Here is a 20,352-nt window from a genome sequence, read left to right on the forward strand (position 1 = left end):
TGCATTTCTCCTAATAAAGCACAGCACCAGTCCCTTAAGAAATGAATAATTAATGCTGGGATGAATTATGCATTTAATTGACCAGGAGTTGTCTGGCATAAACCAATTAGGTGCCATTGTTGGTGCAATCTCTGGTTACCTTAGTAGTAAGCAGTTTGGACAGCTCCGTCTCAGCAGTGCAGAGGGAGACAATCTGTGGTGAAAAAGACCTGCGAATGGGAGATATGGCCGCAGAGCATGAAACGGACACCGTGTCTCTGATGTTATATCCACTTCTAAACCCTCCTTGGAAGCGGAAATCTAATTTGCACCGTAGTATTGAGTTTTAATTTGTGCTGGACTCAAATTTTCGCTAAAGGATACAGTTTTTCATGATTGTGTGAAGAAATTGAATCAGAGGTGTGAGGTGTACATAATGTATAGAGAAAAATCAGATAAAACATCTTAGATCTCATATCTTTAGTCGTGTAGTGCAATATAATTTAATGGATTCTAGCAGAGGGCGTGGACAAAGAGGTTGGGGAAGCGTAAACCAGGCCTGCTGGTTCACGTGGCTTTGTTGTGCAACATCTGTGTGTATTTCAAGAACATCTGCATATAATAATACACAGACAAATACAACAAGGACAGATTACATTTTGATAAGTTAGAGGTAAATAATCTTATATTGGTGGAACAAACCCATGTCAAAGATGTCCCAGATCACTTTGATGGTGCAGGACGCAACTTTTTTTGTTGTTTGTTTTTGCTGCAGAGTCCAACTGCTGTCAAATGATCTACATTATTTATTGCAATCAGAGGTTATGCGAAACAAAACAAAATGCAGTGTTCTAGCACATGATGCAGATTCTGTACAACTTCACCCTTCAGAACCAGGACATCTAGGTCTGCTGAACCAGGACATCTAGGTCTGCTGAACCAGGACATCTAGGTCTGCTGAACCAGAACATCTAGGTCTGCTGGATCCTTTAATTGCGGTGTCCAGTGTGTAGAGGAAAGAAATAATACATTTCAGCACAGGAATGGGAATTTGATATCGCCACGACTCTAGCTAATTAGATGAGAGCTACAGGCCCACATTTAAACCGCTGCTGCTGTAATATCAGCTGACTGGTTGCCTTGGAAACCCTCCAGGTTCAAGTCGTAAATGAACGTTAGCTACACAGAAGACGCAAACAACAACAACAACCACAACAACAGGCGACATGGTGGATGCGTTTCTTGATTCCACACCTCTCATGCGGAAGAACTGGGTTCCATATCAGATGCTATCTCCAGTTACGTGTCCGGACACCAGCTGCCTGTGACTCATTTGGACTTTTGACGCCGAACGGTTGGTTTCGTCGTTAACGGCCGCTGCTTGCTAACCGTAAAACGATGCCCCGTCCGGCGGGCAGAGGGGATTTACCGCCGACTAAAACCATCATCGTCTACAGGAACGGCGACGCTTTCTTCCCCGGAAGGAAACTGGTCGTGAACCCGCGGCAGCTGTCGACCTTTGACGGCTTTTTGACCTTTCTGACCAGAACCATCGAGGCTCCGTTCGGGGCCGTCCGGAGGCTGTACACGCCCCGGCAGGGCCACCGGGTCCAGCACATGGACGAGCTGAAGCACGGCAGCGTGTATGTGGCGGCTGGAAACGAGCAGTTCAAGAAGCTGGAGTAGGTGTCCTGTTTAGCTTTTTTTTTGGTCTGGTTGTTGGCGGGTGTGGGTTAGCAATGTAGCCGGGAGGTCAGCTCACCTTGTCCGGGGAGGAGTTCCACCCGAGGCCGAGGCTTCGATGTGGGCCTGTGGGCCTCCTGCTCAGATACTTGAGTTTTTGGTGATGTTTGCTTCTTTTGTTGGGTGAAAATTTGGCTAAACTGGTGCTCCATAGTCTTTAAAATATGTCTAGTAGGTCAGTTTCATTAAAACAAGTGCTTAAAGGTTGAGTGACCCACATTCACTGGTTAAATTATGTTTAACTTTGGGTTTCCAGTCATGAGGAGAGGCTCCACCATGGACCAGTGGCTCCATAAGGTGCTGAAATTCTGGAGTGGGTGAAATTTGGCTAAACTGGTGCCCCATAGTCTTTAAAATATATCTAGTAAGTCCGTTTTAATGAAACAAGTGTTTAAGGGTTGAATAGCCTACATTTAAAGGTCAAATTAAGTCTAACTTTGGTTTTTTTTGTAATGTTTGCTTCATTTGTTGGGTGAAAATTTGGCTAAGTTGGTGCTCCGTAGTCTTTAAAATATATCTAGTAAGTCCGTTTTAATAAAACAAGTGCTTAAGGGTTGAATAGCCTACATTTACTGGTTAAATTAAGTCTAACTTTGGGTTTCCAGTCATGAGGAGGGGCTCCACCATGGACCAATGGGCTCCTTTAGGTGCTCAGATTCTTGGGTTTTCTGTCATGTTTGCTTCTTTGGCTAAGTTGGTGCTCCATAGTCTTTAAACTATGTCTGGTAAGTGAGTTTCCATAACACAGGTCGTTAAAGGTTAAGGGACCCACAGTTTCTGGTTAAATTAAGTCTAACTTTGGGTTTACAGCCATGAGGAGGGGCTCCACCATGGACCAGTGGGCTCCTTCAGGTGCTCAGATTCTTGGGTTTTCTGTCATGTTTGCTTCTTTGGCTAAGTTGGTGCTCCATAGTCTTTAAACTATGTCTAGTAAGTCAGTTTCCATAACACAGGTGCTTAAGGCTTGAGTGAGCCACATTTACTGGTTAAATTAAGTCTAACTTTGGGTTTACAGCTATGAGAAAATGTTCCACCATGGGCCAATGGGCTCCTTCAGGTGCTCAGATTCTGAAGTTTTGCTTCTTTTGTTGGGTGAAAACATGGCTAAACTGGTGCCCCATAGACCTTAAAATGTGTCCAGTGAGTCAGTTTCATTAACTCAAGTGCTAAAGGGTTGAATGACCCATTTACATGTTAAATAAAGCGTAACTGTGGGTTTAGAGCCGGCTGTTAGTTTGCTGTGATGTTCAATGTGTTGTCTTAACCACTAGTCTACTACAATGCTAAGCTGAAGTGCCACCTTCATTTCTAATCAGTTCGGTCAGATCTGGACATGCCTCGTGTATTTATAGACCATCAGTTCGTCAGAGTTTCCACGTAGCACCTGAAGCCTAATTGTGTCGCACATGATTTTTTTATGCCCTCCAGCTATTGTGAGATAACAACCAAGAAGCCGCAGAGGAAGAAGCAAGAACACGTAAGCTGAGTTTTTGTGTTTATTTACACTCAAAATGATGAAATCGTACTTTTTTTATGTGCAAAAATCATCACATTTACCAGAGTTGCCCCGAACCAGAATCAAACATAAAGTCCAGTTAAGTCTCCAGTAGCACATCGTTTCTTCTTCTTCAGATTCAACCTGTTGCTCACAGTAAAATAGTCGTTTCTGCTCGCTGGGAGAGATTTGCTGACGAGTCTTACACCATACAGTGAGTACGGATTTCAAGCCAAATGCACATTTTTCCACTATGCAAAAAACAAACAAACAGGGTTTTATATTGATCTCTGGGTCTTGTGTCTCGTAGTGTTTTTACCAACGGGGACGTCCTGGCTTCTCCGGTCCGAATAAGAATCCCAAAGTATACTCGTAGAAGCTGGGAGAACGTTTTAGCCATGGTGACGGAGAAAGTGCGTCTTCGTACTGGTGCTGTTTACAGGTAACGTCCTACATCAGTGCATTATGACTGTGAGTTTTTAATTAGTTTTGTACCACTAAAGACGTAACACGTAGTTTTATGTATTAAGGAGCAAGGATCAGAGTGGAGGGAACACATACTTGTGCTTTTTTTCCTTCAACTATACTAGGAATCCTGACAAACATAACATCCTATATCGGGTTTTGCAAAGAAATGTGGTTAATCAAAGACAGTTTCCTGCTGTGGGTTGTGATTCAGCTCCTCTTGTTTCACTAGACTGGTAAATGTGACTTTCCAGTTCATTTAAATTAAACAAAAATTTTATCTGGCAAGAAGAGTGGAAGAATGCTTCTAATTAATTAGCGACTGGAACCATGTCGGGCCGCGATGTGTACAGTGTAATTCATTCAGAACTGCTTGTTAAGAAAACACTGCTTTAATGGATTTTTAACAGTCTGCTAATATTAAATTTATCCATCAGTATTTGACACATATCCACAATACTTTTATCAAGCACAGCTGAAACAGTCGCTAAGCATTGCTCCAGATGGTGGTGTTTCTTTATGTGAGTTCCCAGGCTTTGCACATTAGACGGACGGCCCGTCTGCGGTCCCACTGAGCTGGAGAACAACCAGCACTATGTTGCAGTTGGTGCAGAAAAGTTTAAAGCCCTCCCGTACGACCGGTGCGTCCCCTGCAGGGAATTAGTAAAGAGAAACGACGCGATTGAAGGGTATGAGGCCTGTAATCTTCTGTCTATAAAATGTATGTTTTATATATATATAGAATAAACACTGGAACCTCGTTTTGTTGTGTAAAAAGGAATGAGACAATGTGTTTGTCAATATTGGTTTCCTTCTCTTCCTTGCAGCCAAGACACCCGGCCCGCTCTGAGAAACAAAAGACATGCAAAGGATATGGTAAGTGCTTCAGAGCCGAATGCGGTTTGCCATCTAGTTGTGCAGTTGTTCACTTTCTTGCAACGTGCGAAATTGTTGCATTGCTCCTCCTATATTCCCTCCAGTTTATTGCCGTAACACCTCGGTAGAATCACAGTTGAAAAGCGTATCTTTGCACACACAGCATTTCAATTAACATTTCCCACGTGTGAGACTTGTTGTGGGGGCGCAATTCGTTATGAAACAGCGCTATCATCAATCACTGTCTGCAGGAGGCATTGAGTTACCGTTGCTTTCCACTTTGATGGGTAATCCCCACAGAGACAGGCTGGCCCACTTGATCAAGTGCAGTGAGCCTCATAGACAGATCATATGCACCGAGGGGACTTCACTCACTGAAAACAAAAAAAAAAAAAATCTCTTATTCAGACCAGAACCGGGACAATTTGTATTGTGATTAAGTAGACAGTGAAATGCTTTGAATCCATATGAGGATTGCGCTGCTGTGGGCCCGAGATGAACACCAAATCACACGGTGAAGATGAGAACATGCCCACTCAGCAGGTTGAGGTGGCGGCGGGGCCCCCAGTGAGAGATGTCTGACATCTGATTTTTCTAACCATGAAAGATGACAATGCTGTGGCAGATGCCAATTTTTTTTTAGATGGAGAAAAATGCTCCTCGCCTCATCTCTGGCTGTGTCTGTGGTCGGCTACCTTTACATTCAAAAATAAGGTGGATATTTATTAGTAATTTATCAGAGTGAGTTTAAACGCTGGTGCTGAGATGAGATGAGAGCGTGTTCTTATCAGACCTGGTTTAACTGAGGCATTAGGTAATAAGCTGCCAAGCCTTTGTCATTTCACTTAGTGCCATGAGGTGGAGACAGAGACAGAGCTATGGCTGCGTTTTGCATCTCCCAGCTCATTGTAGTATTAGACATTCACTAGGCGTGATGCTACCCACTTTCACTTTCCTCGCCTCTGTGTCCGATCCCTCGTGAATTTGTACACATGATCTGACCGGTTAATAAGAACCTCTCGGAGGGGAAAAGACGCATGTGACAAAAAATTACCCGCTCTCCCTAGATCTGTGGGCTGTTTAGCTTACTGATTACACATACGTTTATAGGGTCATGTCCATCATTAATTTCAGTTTGACCTCACAAAACAACAGCAGTCTGGTTTGAAACGCCCGTAAAAAGAAGCTTTAAACATGCCCACCGAGGCCGTGTAAAATGTAACCTTGCTCCTGCAACCTCACTGTATGTGAGCGGTGTGCGTCCTGTCCTGTCTGCACCAGCGGTGGAGCGTTTCTGCACCGCTGAATGGGACATCTGGTCTGGAGCAGCCACCGACTAAAGTGACGGCTCTGCAGAGTGTAATATCGAAACTCCCCTGCACGCCGTGTTCCCATTGGAAGCAGGCGTATATGCTGAGTTAGGTGTTTACGGACATGATGAGGTAGAAACTTTTGAGGTAGACATGGCATAAAGAGAAGATTAATAGGAGAGAGAGGAACGCAAAGAGCAAAAGAGAATAATCGTGCGCATCAGCCAGCTTGCTTTGATATTATAGTAATTAGACTGAGCAGTAAAGCCGTTCTGTACATGGAGCGTCCTGTTAGAACAGCCCAGAACGGCTGACTAAACCTTTAATAGCTGCACTGCCTGACATCAGCCGTGATTTGCTGCTGCTCCCTGTTCCTCTGCTTTTCATGTATGATCTCATTGGTTAGGGGAAGTGGCAATGCCCAGAGGAAAACTTTGCCCCCCCTTGCTGCTGCCAGCATGTCTGCTCGCCGAGGACCCGGCCCTGGGAGTGGCTCCTGCTGATACCACAGTCAGTATGGCTGGAGGCTGGTCAGCCCAATTGTTTGCGACCCACATTTTCCCCTGGCTATCGTATCACAGTGTCCTCTTGTTGACTCCTGTTCTCTGCCACTTGAGAGGGCCACAGATTACTTGCTGCTCGGCCCCCCTGAGCCCCCTTCACACTAACTCTAGGACTCTCTTTCTCTATGTGCGCCTCTCTCTCTCTCTCTGGGGCCTCCTGATACACACAGTTGTCTGCTCCCACCGGAGACGGTACTGTAGATATGTAATGCAGAACGAGAGGCTGGATGACCTCAGCTTTTCCACCGTCGCGCTGCTACTTACACTGTACTCTCCTGGCTCTGCGGCACCCCTCGTCCTCCGCCTTCCCCTCCCCGGCGCCCTCGTCACCACTCTCCCCGAGTGAGAGCAGTCTCGATTCAACTTTGTGGATTTAAATATTATCTATTTACATCTCACCACCAGGGTGTCGACACGGAAAACAAGCTGTTCAATTTTTGATTGCCCAGATGTGGTTTGATTTTGAACTTTATCTCGACGTTGTTTCACATCACTCACAGATGGAATGAGGTTACGAAACCGAATTAGCAGCCGACTGCTGCGACAGTGCCACTGCTTTTTTTTTTTTTCTGCCTTTGATCTCATGTGGATGTGGACACTACAGCGCTAGAACGTGAACTCTGTTTCAACCCTCCTTCGCCGAATCTACCAGGCAAACTTCACTCTTTTGTTGTTTTATTTTTCTCCCTCGGCCCACTAACGGCTGTAGAAATTCAAAAGAATATCAACAGACTTTGCCTCTGCATTAAAGAAAGCAAACAAGTGAAGAAACAACGCTGCTATTCCCCAGACTCCATGTTAGTGAGCTTGCAAACACCATTGCCAGAAGTGTATTCTGGTGGAAGCCTGAGATCACTACACCATCCCCCGAGCCAGCCCAGGGATCCTGCAGTAAAGAGCACTGTTGCTGAAAAGAAACATTAAGTCTGCTCTCTTCCACTCTGTGTGTCTGCTTCTCTCATTCTCTGTAAGGGAGACATAGCTCACCTTGCTACCTACAGAGGGGATGAGGAGCCTGTGAGGAGAAAATTGCCTTTTGTGGAAGCATTAATTCAGATGTGTACCTTGCTGTCTGAACATCACTCTGAACTCTCCCCACTGCTCGCTCTCTTTTTCTTCCCTTCCTCTCTCGCTCCTTCGCTCTCCCACCATGCAACTAAGTCCCAAACCACTTTTTTTTTCTTTCCTCCCCTCTCCATCAATAACCTTCTGCTGTCTGCTGCTGAAGAATAAGTTATTCCCTACAACTCCCTCCCTTTCCCTTTAAGCTTGTTTGGATTTTCATTGTTTGATCTGGCTTGATAAATAAGACAAATGCAGTTAGAAATTCATGGCTGCCCCATTTCATCAATAAATGATTAGTTTGCCACGCTCCCCAGTGATTGATAGGTTGTGCACTGGTTGTATTGGAACCAGATGAATTCAATACAGTAGGAGTAGCAGGGGAGCTACAAAACATATCAGCTCATGAAAAATTGAGGTCAATGGAAAATGTAAAAAAGAGAAAAGAGAGGGGAAACAAGTTTCCCCATCGTGTTGTCTTTCTTCTTCTTTCTCTTTACAAAACAAGCAAAGAGTCGGTGATGAATCGCTGATATATCTGAGGAAAAATGCCTTAATCTGTGCCCCTGTTTGTGTTTTTTTTTCCTCCTCCCTTTTGTCTCTCCGTGCAGTTTGCTCATACCGGCTTTAGAGAAGACCTTGAGCACACAGCCAGGGGCCAGATGAAGAAACACACAGCCAAGCCAGAGACAACCAAACAACAGAGGCAGGTGTCCAGAAACCCAGGTCTCTTCTCGACGGGGGGTAAGCAGAGCGTTTCTGTACAAATGTCTCCTGCTCTCCCGCTCTCTCTCTCCAGCCCCCCTCGCCTCACACTGTTTTTTTTTTTTCCCTGCTATGATGATAGGAAAAAAGCCTGTTGGCTCTTACAGACACATTTATATCTATATGTATGAGTTTGTGTACGGCATGGGTGTGCGAGTGCAGGGCTTCACGTGGGGAGGGCGCATCATTATACATTCCTCTGTTTGTGTAGGTCTAATGTGTGGTGGGAATACTGAACATCATTGGCAGGTGGAGGAGCCTCACTTTTCTTCACCTGTTCTTTAAAGTCCAAACACAGCTCTTTGAAAGCAACTCTTTTCTGTGAATGTTAATCAGGACAAGAGCTCAGACACATTCTGGGAAGCTTAAATCATAGATAAATTGTGGCAGTGGCTCAGGTGGTGGAGTGGTTGTTCTCTGATCGTAAGGTTAGCGGTTCAATCCCCCGCCTTCACAAGTCCAAGTGTCCTTGGGCAAGACACTGAACCTTAAGTTGCTCCCAATGGCAGGCAGCAGCTTGCATGGCAGCTCCGTCACCATTGGTGTATGAATGGATGAATGAGAAACACGTTGTAAAGCGCTCTGAGTGCCGTTAAGGTAGAGAAGTGTTATATAAGGACAGTCCATTTACCATTTACCATAAATTCAATCCGGTCTTTTTGTTGAATTTGTAAGCCTCGTTAACGATGTACGGCAAAACACAATGCTCTCGTCAAAATGTTAGTAAGTTATTAATCTTAAATAACAAAAGATCGTAACGGTTAAAAAAAAACCTCTCCTTATACTCAGTATGTCACTTATAGACTGTATTTGCTTTCTCTCTCTCTAGTTGTGCATTTGCTGATGTTTGTTTGACCATCTGTGCACAGCAGCATAGTCATAAGCCTCATCCAGCAGCACATATAACATAACCTGGTATTACAGCATCCATAGGTTAGTTCTCACAATTATATAAATAAGAAATAAAATGGCTGACATGGTTAGGTAGAAGGCACTTTTACACTTTCACCTCATGATCCTGCTGTTTGTAGTCAGACTAGAGTGTTGCTCTCACTCTGGACACTTGATCTGTAACAAGGTTATCAACCAAAGTCCCACAAGGTAAGTATTGCATCTTCTTTATGACCAAATCACCTCTTAGATCTCTCCATACAGGCTCTGGGTATACACAGGCATCATCTGGTGAAGGATCAGAGCTGTATGCTCGTCTTTCATCATTTTGCCTTTTTCGTAATAGAACCGAGTCGAGCATCAGACCCAAAAGTAATGCTCGGCTAAAAAAAACAACAATAGATGAAGTCAATATGCTGTGTAGCTGTATAATTGCCTCTTTGAGCTAAACATATGAACCGAGTGTATTTTTTCTGTATGTTGTTCTTTAGTCTTATCACTGATTACTCTGCCATGCACGGGTATTTATTATTTAGATTAAATTACTTAAGGCATTTGAAGTCGATTCAGGCTCAATAGTGTGTTTCATTATTCACATGCCTCCTTGTATCAGATCTAGCAGCCGCAGACAAAAAGGAATTTGTTTACAAGGGAGAAACAGTGCGACGACGCGGCGCTATGAGCTATTCCCCACATGCATCAAGAGCAGCCTGTCACTGTCGAGATGTAACCTGGGACCCAAAGTTCACGCTGGCTGGCCATATTTGTGGCAGGGCAGCTGTGGCTTTCAGTGGCCCTTTCGTCTGTGGGACCACTCTAAATAAATAAATGGCTTGACAGCAACATTGATCTCTTGTGAAGTTGAACAGGAGAGGAAAAGGGAGAGGACAGGAGGGCAGTGAGGGATGGAAGGGTATAGAGAGAGAGAGGGAGAGAGGGTGTATGTGTGCAGAAGAATGAGGCGGCGACTGCCAGCAGATGAGGTAATTGTGATTAATCACTTTTCTCAGAGGGCAGCGTGTTCAATGCACAAAACAAAAGAAGTGAGATGGCAGGAGCAGCGGAGGTGCAGGAAGAGCGCCAGTTGAAGGTGGACCTGCCAATTGATCAGGTAAAAGACAATCCCATAGTGCACTGCAGCCTGATGAGGTCTTTAGTATACAGTCTGTGAGCAGCTCTGCCTGTTTATCACACAGGAAGAAAGGATTGATTCCAGTCTAAAAGCACAATAGATAAACATACAGAGGCCCCACGTTGGCTAATTCCATTTAGCTTCACAGTATGTTATTAACTGTATTAATCAGTGATTTTTACAGCTCGCTGTCGTTGGAGACAAACTGAAAGATAAAAGTTGATGATCGCTGCTCACGTTTTGTGTAAAGTGAAACGGTTAGATGACGGTCACGAAGGCAGCTTGAGCAGCTTCTCCTTCATTTCCCATCCATTACCTCTCTGCATGTTCTTCAGCTTCAAACAGAATCAAGAATACACTTCCCGTACAGTATAATATCATCTTCTACTCTGAATAAGGGCCGTGAATGCTCAGTAGAACAAGCTACATAAATATATAAATATTGCAAAATCAATACAGCAGTACAGTACAGTGTGAGCCGAGGGGGATCTTCTTGGTTTTTTTTTTCCTCTTCCTGCAGGTTGAGGCCAAGATAGTTGAAGAGGAGTATGAAGATGGGAGTTCTTCTGCGAGTCTCTGCAAGGCCTCCCTCCACGATTCCGATAACTTGTGTCTGCACAGGTCGTTGTTTGCGGATTCCAGGAAGGATGTAAGCACCCTTATTATACATTTCATGTAGTTTCGCATTCAGTTCATTTCGACTTCATTATTGGGTCCAATTTTCTCATTTGCTTTTGGATTAGGTCACATAAAGATGCTTCAACCAGCAATTATGGTAATCATCATTTCCTTAATTGTAAGCGGGTCACACAGACCTGTTTCCAGCTACTATGCTTCCATCTAATGTGTGCATAACCTGTTTTTCTGTCTCCATGGTTCTGTAATGGGCACTGTGTATTTACCAGCCCATCCTTTCTTCAGGGCAATGGGAGTCAATAAAAGGTACAAGACGCAGTACCGGTACTGCAGACATGGGAATAAAGACACCTGAGCCCCGGGTACAATTTTATGTAGCATGAACAGTGAAAGCTTAGCTGTAGCCACAGATACTATATATGTCACAGCATCAAGCTTAAAAAAAAATCATAAAAGTGTTATGGTTTAAGCCGAGGCCCATAACGCTGTGCAGTTGTTTTTGATGTCTGTCCTTTCCTCTGGTTATTGTGCACGTTCACAGTGATGAAGTGGGCCCGGGCCGTGTATACAGATGTTTTGCATGGATCCGTGGTTCCTAGAAATTACACTCATTTAAATACACTTATTTTGCTCTAATAATCCTCGAGGGACAGCAGTACGAAGCTGTGTAACGGTGATGAATGCACACAATAGTTGGGTGATATTACTATTCCGAGCAATTTCATTCGGCTTTGAAATGAGAAGATATTGAGTCTTATTTAAGCAATCAATAACCTCGAACATTTCGTTTTAATGAAAACTATAATTTCAAGCAGTGGCAATTACACCATAGGGGAATGTTTTGGTGTGGTGATGATTTTGCTGCCGTATGCACTTTTGCAATAAAGATATTCTTATTGGGATAATTATTGACTTCTGGGGGCCAGTTATGACCCTGGCTAAAGACCTCATCAATAGCTTAATTCATTACTTATCACTTTTGGTCATACGTGGATGTTGCTGATTCAGATCGGCTATGGATTGTAGGGAATGACCATTAGATAATGGAAAATAATAATATTAGTAATCCCCGCTCGGACTCAGCTACTTTTTGCAATAATCGTCTCACGAAGCTGTTTTTAATTTGACACAAGCAGGAATGTAGGACTTTTGTTCAAAGTCAACTCGATAACCTCGTTCCAGAGCGTGTTTTAAGCAAGAGTAATTATTGTTTGCAGTGAAATTACCCCAAATTGTCAGCACCTTTAATCAGAACACCTCCCGCCGTAGCTGAATGTTAATTTGTTTTACGTTCAAGGATTATCATATTTAAAAGTTGTTGTCAAGCCAGAAATAATAGATGTGCAGGTGAGACCTCCCTAACTTAAAGTCTAATCATCTCTCATGCACTCGCTCCTCTTTTCCCTTTGAGGCCAAACAGACTGTCGCTGTCTCGTTGTCAGCAACCTCATCATTTAGAGGGCTGTGAATAATAATGAGGGATAACTGCACTGCTATGACTCATACTTTCAGCTGAGTTCAGACAGATTTCCTCCCACTCCGGCGCTCATATATGCTTGTGAAATGCCCCGCGTACGCCGCATACGTGCGCGTATATAGTAGATATTGATGACCAAATTCAATTACATGATTACATTTTCAGCTGAAGCTTTAAATGATTTATTGCATTGAATTTAGATAGTGAATACATTTGCAGACAGTACACCGGTGAGGCGGCGGCATGCATGCGATATTGACCTGTGTGGTCTGGGCCAAATAAAGAATAACGAGATTCAGCATCTCTGCCAAGTGGAGATGTCCGCCGAGAGTGAAAGCAGGCTATCTCGGCGGTAGAGAGCGAAGGATGACGGCTCGGAGCTTGATGCACATTTATCAAAGCTTTTCTTATAATCACTCGACTGACTTTTGTTGGGCTCTCTGAAGGTTGGGTTTTCCTTTAGAGTGCACTCTGTTAAGGAGCTGATTGATTTGGCGACGGCCTGCGTGGTGGATGTCATACACTTTGAGGAAATGTGGACAAGGGTAGATTTGTACCCACTGGTGTGGGGTTGTGTTTACAACTATCATTTGTTTTGATTTAACAATATTGGCTGATTTATCAACCAGTCAGCTAAGCATTTTTTCTTAATTAATATTGTTAGAAATGCCAATACAACTAGGGATGTTTGATCAATTGTCTTCCTCTTCTTAAGAATTTTGTAATAAAAAATCCAATCATTATTGACCGGCCCATCGATCCATTCCTTTTCTTTTCCAATGCGAGTCCATTTCATTTGTCTTTCATCTGTTTTTCCATGCTCCTATTCCCTGAAGCTTAGGTTAGCCATTTCAAAGGCCTTAGTCTCCCCATGCAAGGTCAACTATAATCAACTCGAGACAATGTCACCGCCTTGCTTTTCCAAAGAGCTCGGCAGAGGAAGACGACTCCTCTGGGCTTTTAAGGACCTGCTGCATTATACCATTCAATTACTGTTCATTAGACAGTGTACAGCCATTAATCAGACTGAGATGTTCTGCTAGTCCTCAGCGGGGACAATGAACTGGGGAAATTTATTCTGGCTTCCTGTCTAGGCCGCTGTTTAGCGCTAAGAAGAGAGATGACACTTTGGAGTGCACTGAAGCTTTCAGTACAGTACAGAGTCCTCCCCACCTGTACTGGTACTCCACTCTCTGTGTCTGTTTTCAAGCGAAGTTCCTCACTTCACGCGAGCCCCGTCTTTGAATTTTTAAGAAACATAGGCTTTGTCAGAGATTTACTGCATATGTGGGAGAGTATTACGAATCTGATATATCACCGAAAGGGGAAAAAGCTGACAGATTTACTGATTAGAGCTGCATATGCATTGAATATGACTAGATGATGATATGAGAAACTGATTTATGTTTTCCAGGAGGCTAAAGAGAGGGAGGTGTCTTCCAGGCTCGGCAGAATACGGTCACGGGTGTCCCGGCTTTTCAAGGGTAGGTTCATCAAAGCATAAAGCCTGGTAGTAGCTCACTGGCAGCACCAGCGGCGGCCCCTGCGTTCCCCTCCACAGCACCTAATGCACCCATAAAGAGACCACTAATACACTCTGCATTACCAGTGCCTCCCTCGCATCGCATGTCACCGGATCCGCAACCACCTCTCAACATCTGGGAGAGCTTTACGCCATGCTTTATGGAGACCATCTGGTTGAGCGGGTTTTTTCGCCTCCCCAATCTCAGATGACTTATTCTGGTATTAAAGGCACCTGCACATCAAGGTGTGCCACGCCGAGAGCCTGGGATTGTTCACCGCTCTTTATATTTCCAATGTTGTTGGCAATTTGGAGCCACTCAGACAGAATGAGACAGATACGTACTTTGTTACCATGAAAATCCAATTTTTTCTCCCCCCCCCCATGACTTTGTATTTTAAGTAGAATTGCATGGTCGGACTTTTATGTGATCGATCTAGAGAAGAACACATCTGAAAAAACACAAAGTAATGCTGCGAACGCGTGATTATAGGGAGAAAAGATAACATAGTGTTGATGATGTAAACTTGACATTCTCCTTTGTCGGGGAATGTGCCTTTCAGATGGTCCAGGCAATTTCATTCTAATTGCCTACAAAACACAGGCTTTGGCTGCGAGGCCCATTCACCGGTTTCCCAGCATTCTCTATTGTCCCTGGTGAAAATTCCAAAGGTGGCTAAATGGAACGGGATGCGAATCTCTGCAGGTGGTTATCACTGTCTGCCCTTCAATCTGAGGCTCGCTCTGTCAGTGTGACACCAGGAAAATCACTGCATCCTGCGCTAACAGCAGGCTCCCCTCCTCACTCACGTGTCGCCCATACCATCGAGACGGAACACAGACGCACACGCGTGCACATATGCACCGAGTTATCCGACTGCACTTCATATTAAATGTTGCTTTTATACATGTGCACATGGTTTTTGAGAACATGCATGTGTTCTCTTTCAATTATCCTCATATCGATAACGCAAGAGGTCGAGATGCAGCCGCGCACGCTCCAGACGTGGCCGTGATGTCCCTGCAGAATATCAATGGGCACTGCGGGGGGCATCTGAAATGAATCACAGCACATTATTGCTCGCCGACTCGAGGCCCACACACTCATTTTTCTGTCCCTATCACATTATATTGTTGTTGCTGTTTATGAATGGCTCTGCATCATTCATACCTCATATTCTCTGGCTGTCACACTGGATCTGCAGATGACACAGATGCAAAGCATAACTGGAGACTCAGAGCCGGAGTGGAGGGAGGTGGGATGTGAAAGGAAATGCAAGTTATCTCTACCAGAATCAAATCTGCCTGCCACCTGCTTTGCATCAAAATGTCAATATCTGGGACAGTTTTTATCCTTGAAAGGAATGTGTTTTTTTTTTTTTTTTCTTCAGCAGAGTGAAAATAGGTGGCCTTTTTCTAAAAGCAAATCTACCATCAAAGTGTTTGCCCTGCCTTTTTCATATACTTTACCAGGGCTATTCCATCTTGACTTGTGTGTGCATGAAAGCAAGAGATACCAGTGGGTTCAGTTTGGCTGAGATTCTCCTTCAAAAGTTATTGGCACCCTGTACAATGGCCCTGTAATTTATGAGAACTGTTAGGGTCTCTGACAGAAGTTGTAAAGCATCTTGACTGATTGGGCTGATATGAGATGTGTGCAGTCATGGCATATTGTTGCCTGTATGTGTGCACGACATGCAGAGAGTTGCATGGCTCGCTCTGTCACAGATAAATTACTCCACACAGTCAAATTAAGTTGTTGTAAATCACCCCGTGGACCCGGGACTAGTCCTGAGTGACGACCTTTACGCCTATTTGACTTTAACTCTTATTTATGTTAATCACATCTGTATTATACTGACAGTAAAACTGTGTCATATTCTAAAAGGTCATTGTTTTGAAGAACGGCGTGTGACACGGACGACAAACACTGCTTTTGTTTGTTAGAACGTGTAATCCGTCTTGAGATGATGCTGTGGCTCCTGTATGTTTAGAAATAATTTTCTTTTTTTTATTTTACAGGTAAAACGAAACCGTAACGTTTCTCGTTTCCAGCTGCATCTCTTTCATTCAAAAGGTATGTACAACACAAATGATATCATTAATATCTCACTGATTCAACTTGTAATCCCAAATACATAAAACATAACGCAGCCTAGCGGAGCTCCATACAGAGCGCAGCAGCGCTCATCAATCATGTGGGGATACAGCATGTTCCATGTTAGCGTAGCACATTATGACAACTTGTGAGCATTACAAACGCTTCTGAAATCCTTCCACAAAGAGCTCCACCATCGTTACTGTAATCACATGTTTTATGGATGTTAATCCACTACATAGCATTTTGTGATACAGAATATACGGCATGTTTTTCCTCCGCTTTATTCCCCCAATCTGGTGGAGTTCTTGCTCTGGCGGAGAGCCAGTGGTGGCCGTCACTAAAGCAGAGCGAGGCCTTTGTTAACGACACTAAAGTTGTAGGCAAATGTATGCTTTTCTTCTCCTTCATCATATACATGTCATGAGAGGCCTTCAAACGGCTGCAGCTCCCACCAGCAATAAGTCCCTCTCTCTCACATTTACATGGCGAAAAATAATAAGTTCCAAAGGCCGCGTGTTGAAAATCAGCCATTGTGATGTGAAAGAGGCGTCTGCGTGTGATCTGGGCTGCACTTGAGACGACAGGCTCTGTGAAGTGCACCACTGCCCAGTTACACATTAGCTTTGATTGCCAGTTTGTTCTGTGCGTAGCCCATAGCTTTGAACTGCGTCTCAAGATGAAAGCCAACCTTGTCCACAGTGTGTCCACAGCAGACCGCTGCTGTTGCTTATTTGCTTCAGGCACCATCAAGGGCTTTGGGACTATATTTTTTTTATAGTTCTTTACCATGCTGGGATGAGCATTATGTATAATTTATCATACGGCGCATCCTGAGACAGCACCCTGTCTCCACTCCATTTTAATTTAATGCCTTTTCTCTCTTTGTGCGTCGTGTCTCGACTGTGGTCAGCGTATGATCCCACTAAGGTACGTCTTTGTTGTGTCCACTGGATGGACTTTGATATGAGGAGTTCCCATGGACCACTCGCTGCCTTCTCTCTCTCTCTCTGTTTCTAACCCCTTCCTTGTTCTCTCTTTCTCAGACTCATTGAACGCAGTGTCAGACTGCTAAGGACCAGACGTCCTCGTTCTCTTCTGTCTCCAGAAGCCAGCTGCTCATGTATAAGATGAAACAGTGTTATAAACCAAATAAAAATGTCTTGCCTCTTGACAGCCCCACCGTGAATATATGGCCTCTTATTTCAGTGAATATATTGCATAATTATGTATGGTTATGAATATTACATGGAGCCTCACACTGAGCGCATGGTAAGATGCCTAATTGCAGAGTTTAATTATTAAGAAGCAAAGGTCCTGAGCGGGTTTTGTGAGAAGCACTTTTGATAAATTATTTTTTGCAGTTTTCTGATGAATTATTTTGGGGGGCTTGTGTCTAATCAGCAGGCATAGTGGACGGCGTAACTGCTCTTGAGAGAGACTTATCTTTCCATGGAGAGGAATTACTATGCTGATTAAATCCACTGAAATCAACTAATAACTTAATGATATTGGAGTGGATCAGAAAAAAAAAGAAGAAGAGAGAATCATAGGCTCTCGGAGCGGTGGCTGTGGAGAACACAAGGGCACAGCGATGGAGGAACGAGGGCTGTTGCTGTTGACCTCGGGCCGCGGCTTTAATATTCCTGCGTTACATGAGGGAGGGAAAGAGCGCGATGGTATGTACCAAAGCAAAGCTCGTTTTAAACACGGCGTCGTCGCGCTGTACTTTATACTTCATATGAAGCACTTCAAGGAAAAAGTCCGGAGAGGCCGACTAAACAAGGAATAATAAACTAGATCTCCCTCAATACTGCCAAAGCCACTAGACGCAGCTGCTTGTATAACTACGCTGCTTTTTTCGCTGCTGCCACATCTTACTCTGCAGCGTGTAACTGAGACGCCCACACAAAACATATTCCTCCCTCGCTTCAGTTCAAATGCACTTAGTATGCAGAAAAAAAGTTTTAGGGCTTGACCTCGGCGCTCGGATTTCAAAAAATGAATAAAACAGGCCTCCCCGCGCGTTCCTTCGAATGCAGAACTGTTGCGCGTGATGTATCCTCCCATAAAAGCTAATGGCTGTAATGCAGACAATAAGAATCATTGACCCACTTAATCGCGGTTCTGTGTCATGCTGTTACGGTGCAGAATTCCAGCTTCATCCACGACTGTAGGATCAAACGGAGGGTAATAGCCGGGCTCCCTTCCATCCGCCTCCTACAAAATGCATGCGGGGTCTAGCACTTACGACATGCAGTCAAGCTGCTTTTTCACGAGCCGGCACAAATATGTGAATAATTGATTGATATTGATGTGAAGATCGCCTCGGTGTATCCAGGAGCTGTTTGTTTGGAAGTCTCCCGCGGAGGGCAGGAGCCCGGCCATCTGTCAATAACACGTCAGTCATGGTACGCGGCGGGCGCTCCGGCCGGCCCAGACGCCTCGCTAAGCAGCCCAGCAATTGTTCTCAGTGTGGCGTTGCTCGAAATCAACAGTCCTGCTTTGAAAGCAGGCCCGGAGCCAGTTCTGATGAAAGCGCTTCAGGTCTGTTTCAGCTCCGGGTCCATAAAGTTGTACAGAAACGTACCGATTGGGTCGTCTTGCTGGGATATAATTGCGGTGATTATAAATAAGGAATCAGTGTGGAGTGCAGTTTAGCCCGTAGCACTCAGCTGATGCATGTACAGTAGATGCATAATACATTTTCCCTTTTAACCTTAAATTAACTCCAACTTTTATGGGAAACATTTGGAGAAACACAAGTTGCAGCCGTCCCAACAGTACAACAACTTTGCACCACGAACTGTTGGGCGGTTTTTGCTGTAGGGCGGTTGGACTTCCCCATCACGGACCAGATATGAGCTTCTGCATCTCTGAGTGAAATGAAAATCGTCGAAGGTCATTTTGTACAGAGGCTCCTGCACCGAGCCCCCTCGCAGACAAGATGGACAGGTGGTGTTATAAAAAGACCTTTTCACAACTGACATCATCCAGAGCCACCAGGAGGCCACTCTCCCCTCCCTCTCTGTTCCAGCCCGGTAGCTGCCCACTGTCTGAAGCTAATGGCTGGAAGCACAGCTAAAAGCTCTCAGTGTGATAAGGTAATATGGAGTCAGAGGGAGAGGGAGTAAAAGAGCGCTACATCAGTGGGACCATATATTCTGATTATACAGGGATGAGGAAATGGTCTAAAAATAAAAACAAATGGCGAATGCTGGATGATATCACTGAAGCCAGATTGCTGACGGCGGTGTTTTGAGTCATATCCAGATGGTTATGGAGCGGCGGCGACGGTGGGAGCTGAGACTTACTGCTGGTCCTCTCCACTGATGTCATGCTTAATAAAATAAAAGAAAATGACATCCTTCTCCTCCAATTACATCAGTGAATTAGGAATATTACAGCCACAGTACTGCTTACCTGTGATTTTATTCCTGTAAGTTTCTCAGCGTTATTCATTCGATTACACGACCTGCTCTTATTCCGTCAGTGTGGTGTTAATTCACATTTCTGTAAGCTTGTAAAAGATGCTCATGATGCTCCCAGTCTGAATCACTGTTACATCAAACCTCTGTCTTTACTCACATCCAGCCATTATGCACATCCATACGAGTACAGATTTGTTTACCTACTGCTTCCTCTCCTCCCCTCCTCTCTCTCTCCCTTTATCTGCTCCCAGACTGGCTGTCCTTAGTAAGATGGATGTGTGCATTCCCAGGGCAGATGGCCGTGTTGTTGCTCTGTGTACCCGACTCACACTTTAACACCCGGCCCTCTTGTCTGGCCTGACGGGCCATTGCCTGGGGAAAGAACTCTACTCCCGCACCGTGCAGCAAACGTGTGCTGTGCAGCTAACTGCATGGACGCTCACGTCTCTGTGTTGTTGTCAGGGAGTCGACTGAAGCAGACTGTGTGGCAAACACACAGATGGGCTCATTCTTTACAGTTTTTGTTAAAGGAAAGCTGCGGCATGCATATACATGAATTTACATCGTGAGTGATTAAAAAAAAAAAAAAAGAAAAAAGGTGATGTTTAGCTACTGATATGTTGACACAGTATATTTTCATTTTATTTATTTTTTTAAGTACATGCATGTTTGAAAAAGATCAGACCAGCTGGTAGTAGTTGTACTTTTGGACAGTATTTGGTTTAGTAAGTAGATTTGATCAGTGACACCTGTTAGAAACTTACTTAATTTCCTTTTAACAATGGAAGTCCGCAAGAAATGAGCAAACTTAACCAAAACCATCATAACGGTGCATCATCCTGCTTCAAGACCTGGATTCTCTGGAGTGAGGATCTTCAGGCCAAATATAATGAAATGTGTAATATAA

The 20,352-nt window shown here is 44.2% G+C and overlaps 1 protein-coding gene across 1 annotated transcript; it reads left to right on the forward strand.

Moving 5' to 3' along the window:
• Positions 1-1,377: 1,377 nt before the first annotated feature.
• dcdc2c (doublecortin domain containing 2C) lies at positions 1,378-17,125 on the forward strand. The gene is made up of 13 exons (XM_008279999.1): positions 1,378-1,661; positions 3,151-3,199; positions 3,355-3,431; positions 3,528-3,659; positions 4,216-4,371; positions 4,510-4,557; positions 6,584-6,623; positions 8,105-8,237; positions 10,160-10,260; positions 10,802-10,930; positions 13,809-13,878; positions 15,939-15,993; positions 17,061-17,125. The coding sequence occupies exons 1-12, from the start codon at positions 1,378-1,380 to the stop codon at positions 15,953-15,955; spliced, it is 1,236 nt and encodes a 411-aa protein (XP_008278221.1). The 3' UTR covers positions 15,956-15,993; positions 17,061-17,125.
• Positions 17,126-20,352: the final 3,227 nt, after the last annotated feature.

This window comes from Stegastes partitus, unplaced genomic scaffold (genome assembly GCF_000690725.1).
Source record: "Stegastes partitus isolate 25-593 unplaced genomic scaffold, Stegastes_partitus-1.0.2 Scaffold178, whole genome shotgun sequence".
In the NCBI taxonomy this organism is placed as follows: domain Eukaryota; kingdom Metazoa; phylum Chordata; class Actinopteri; family Pomacentridae; genus Stegastes; species Stegastes partitus.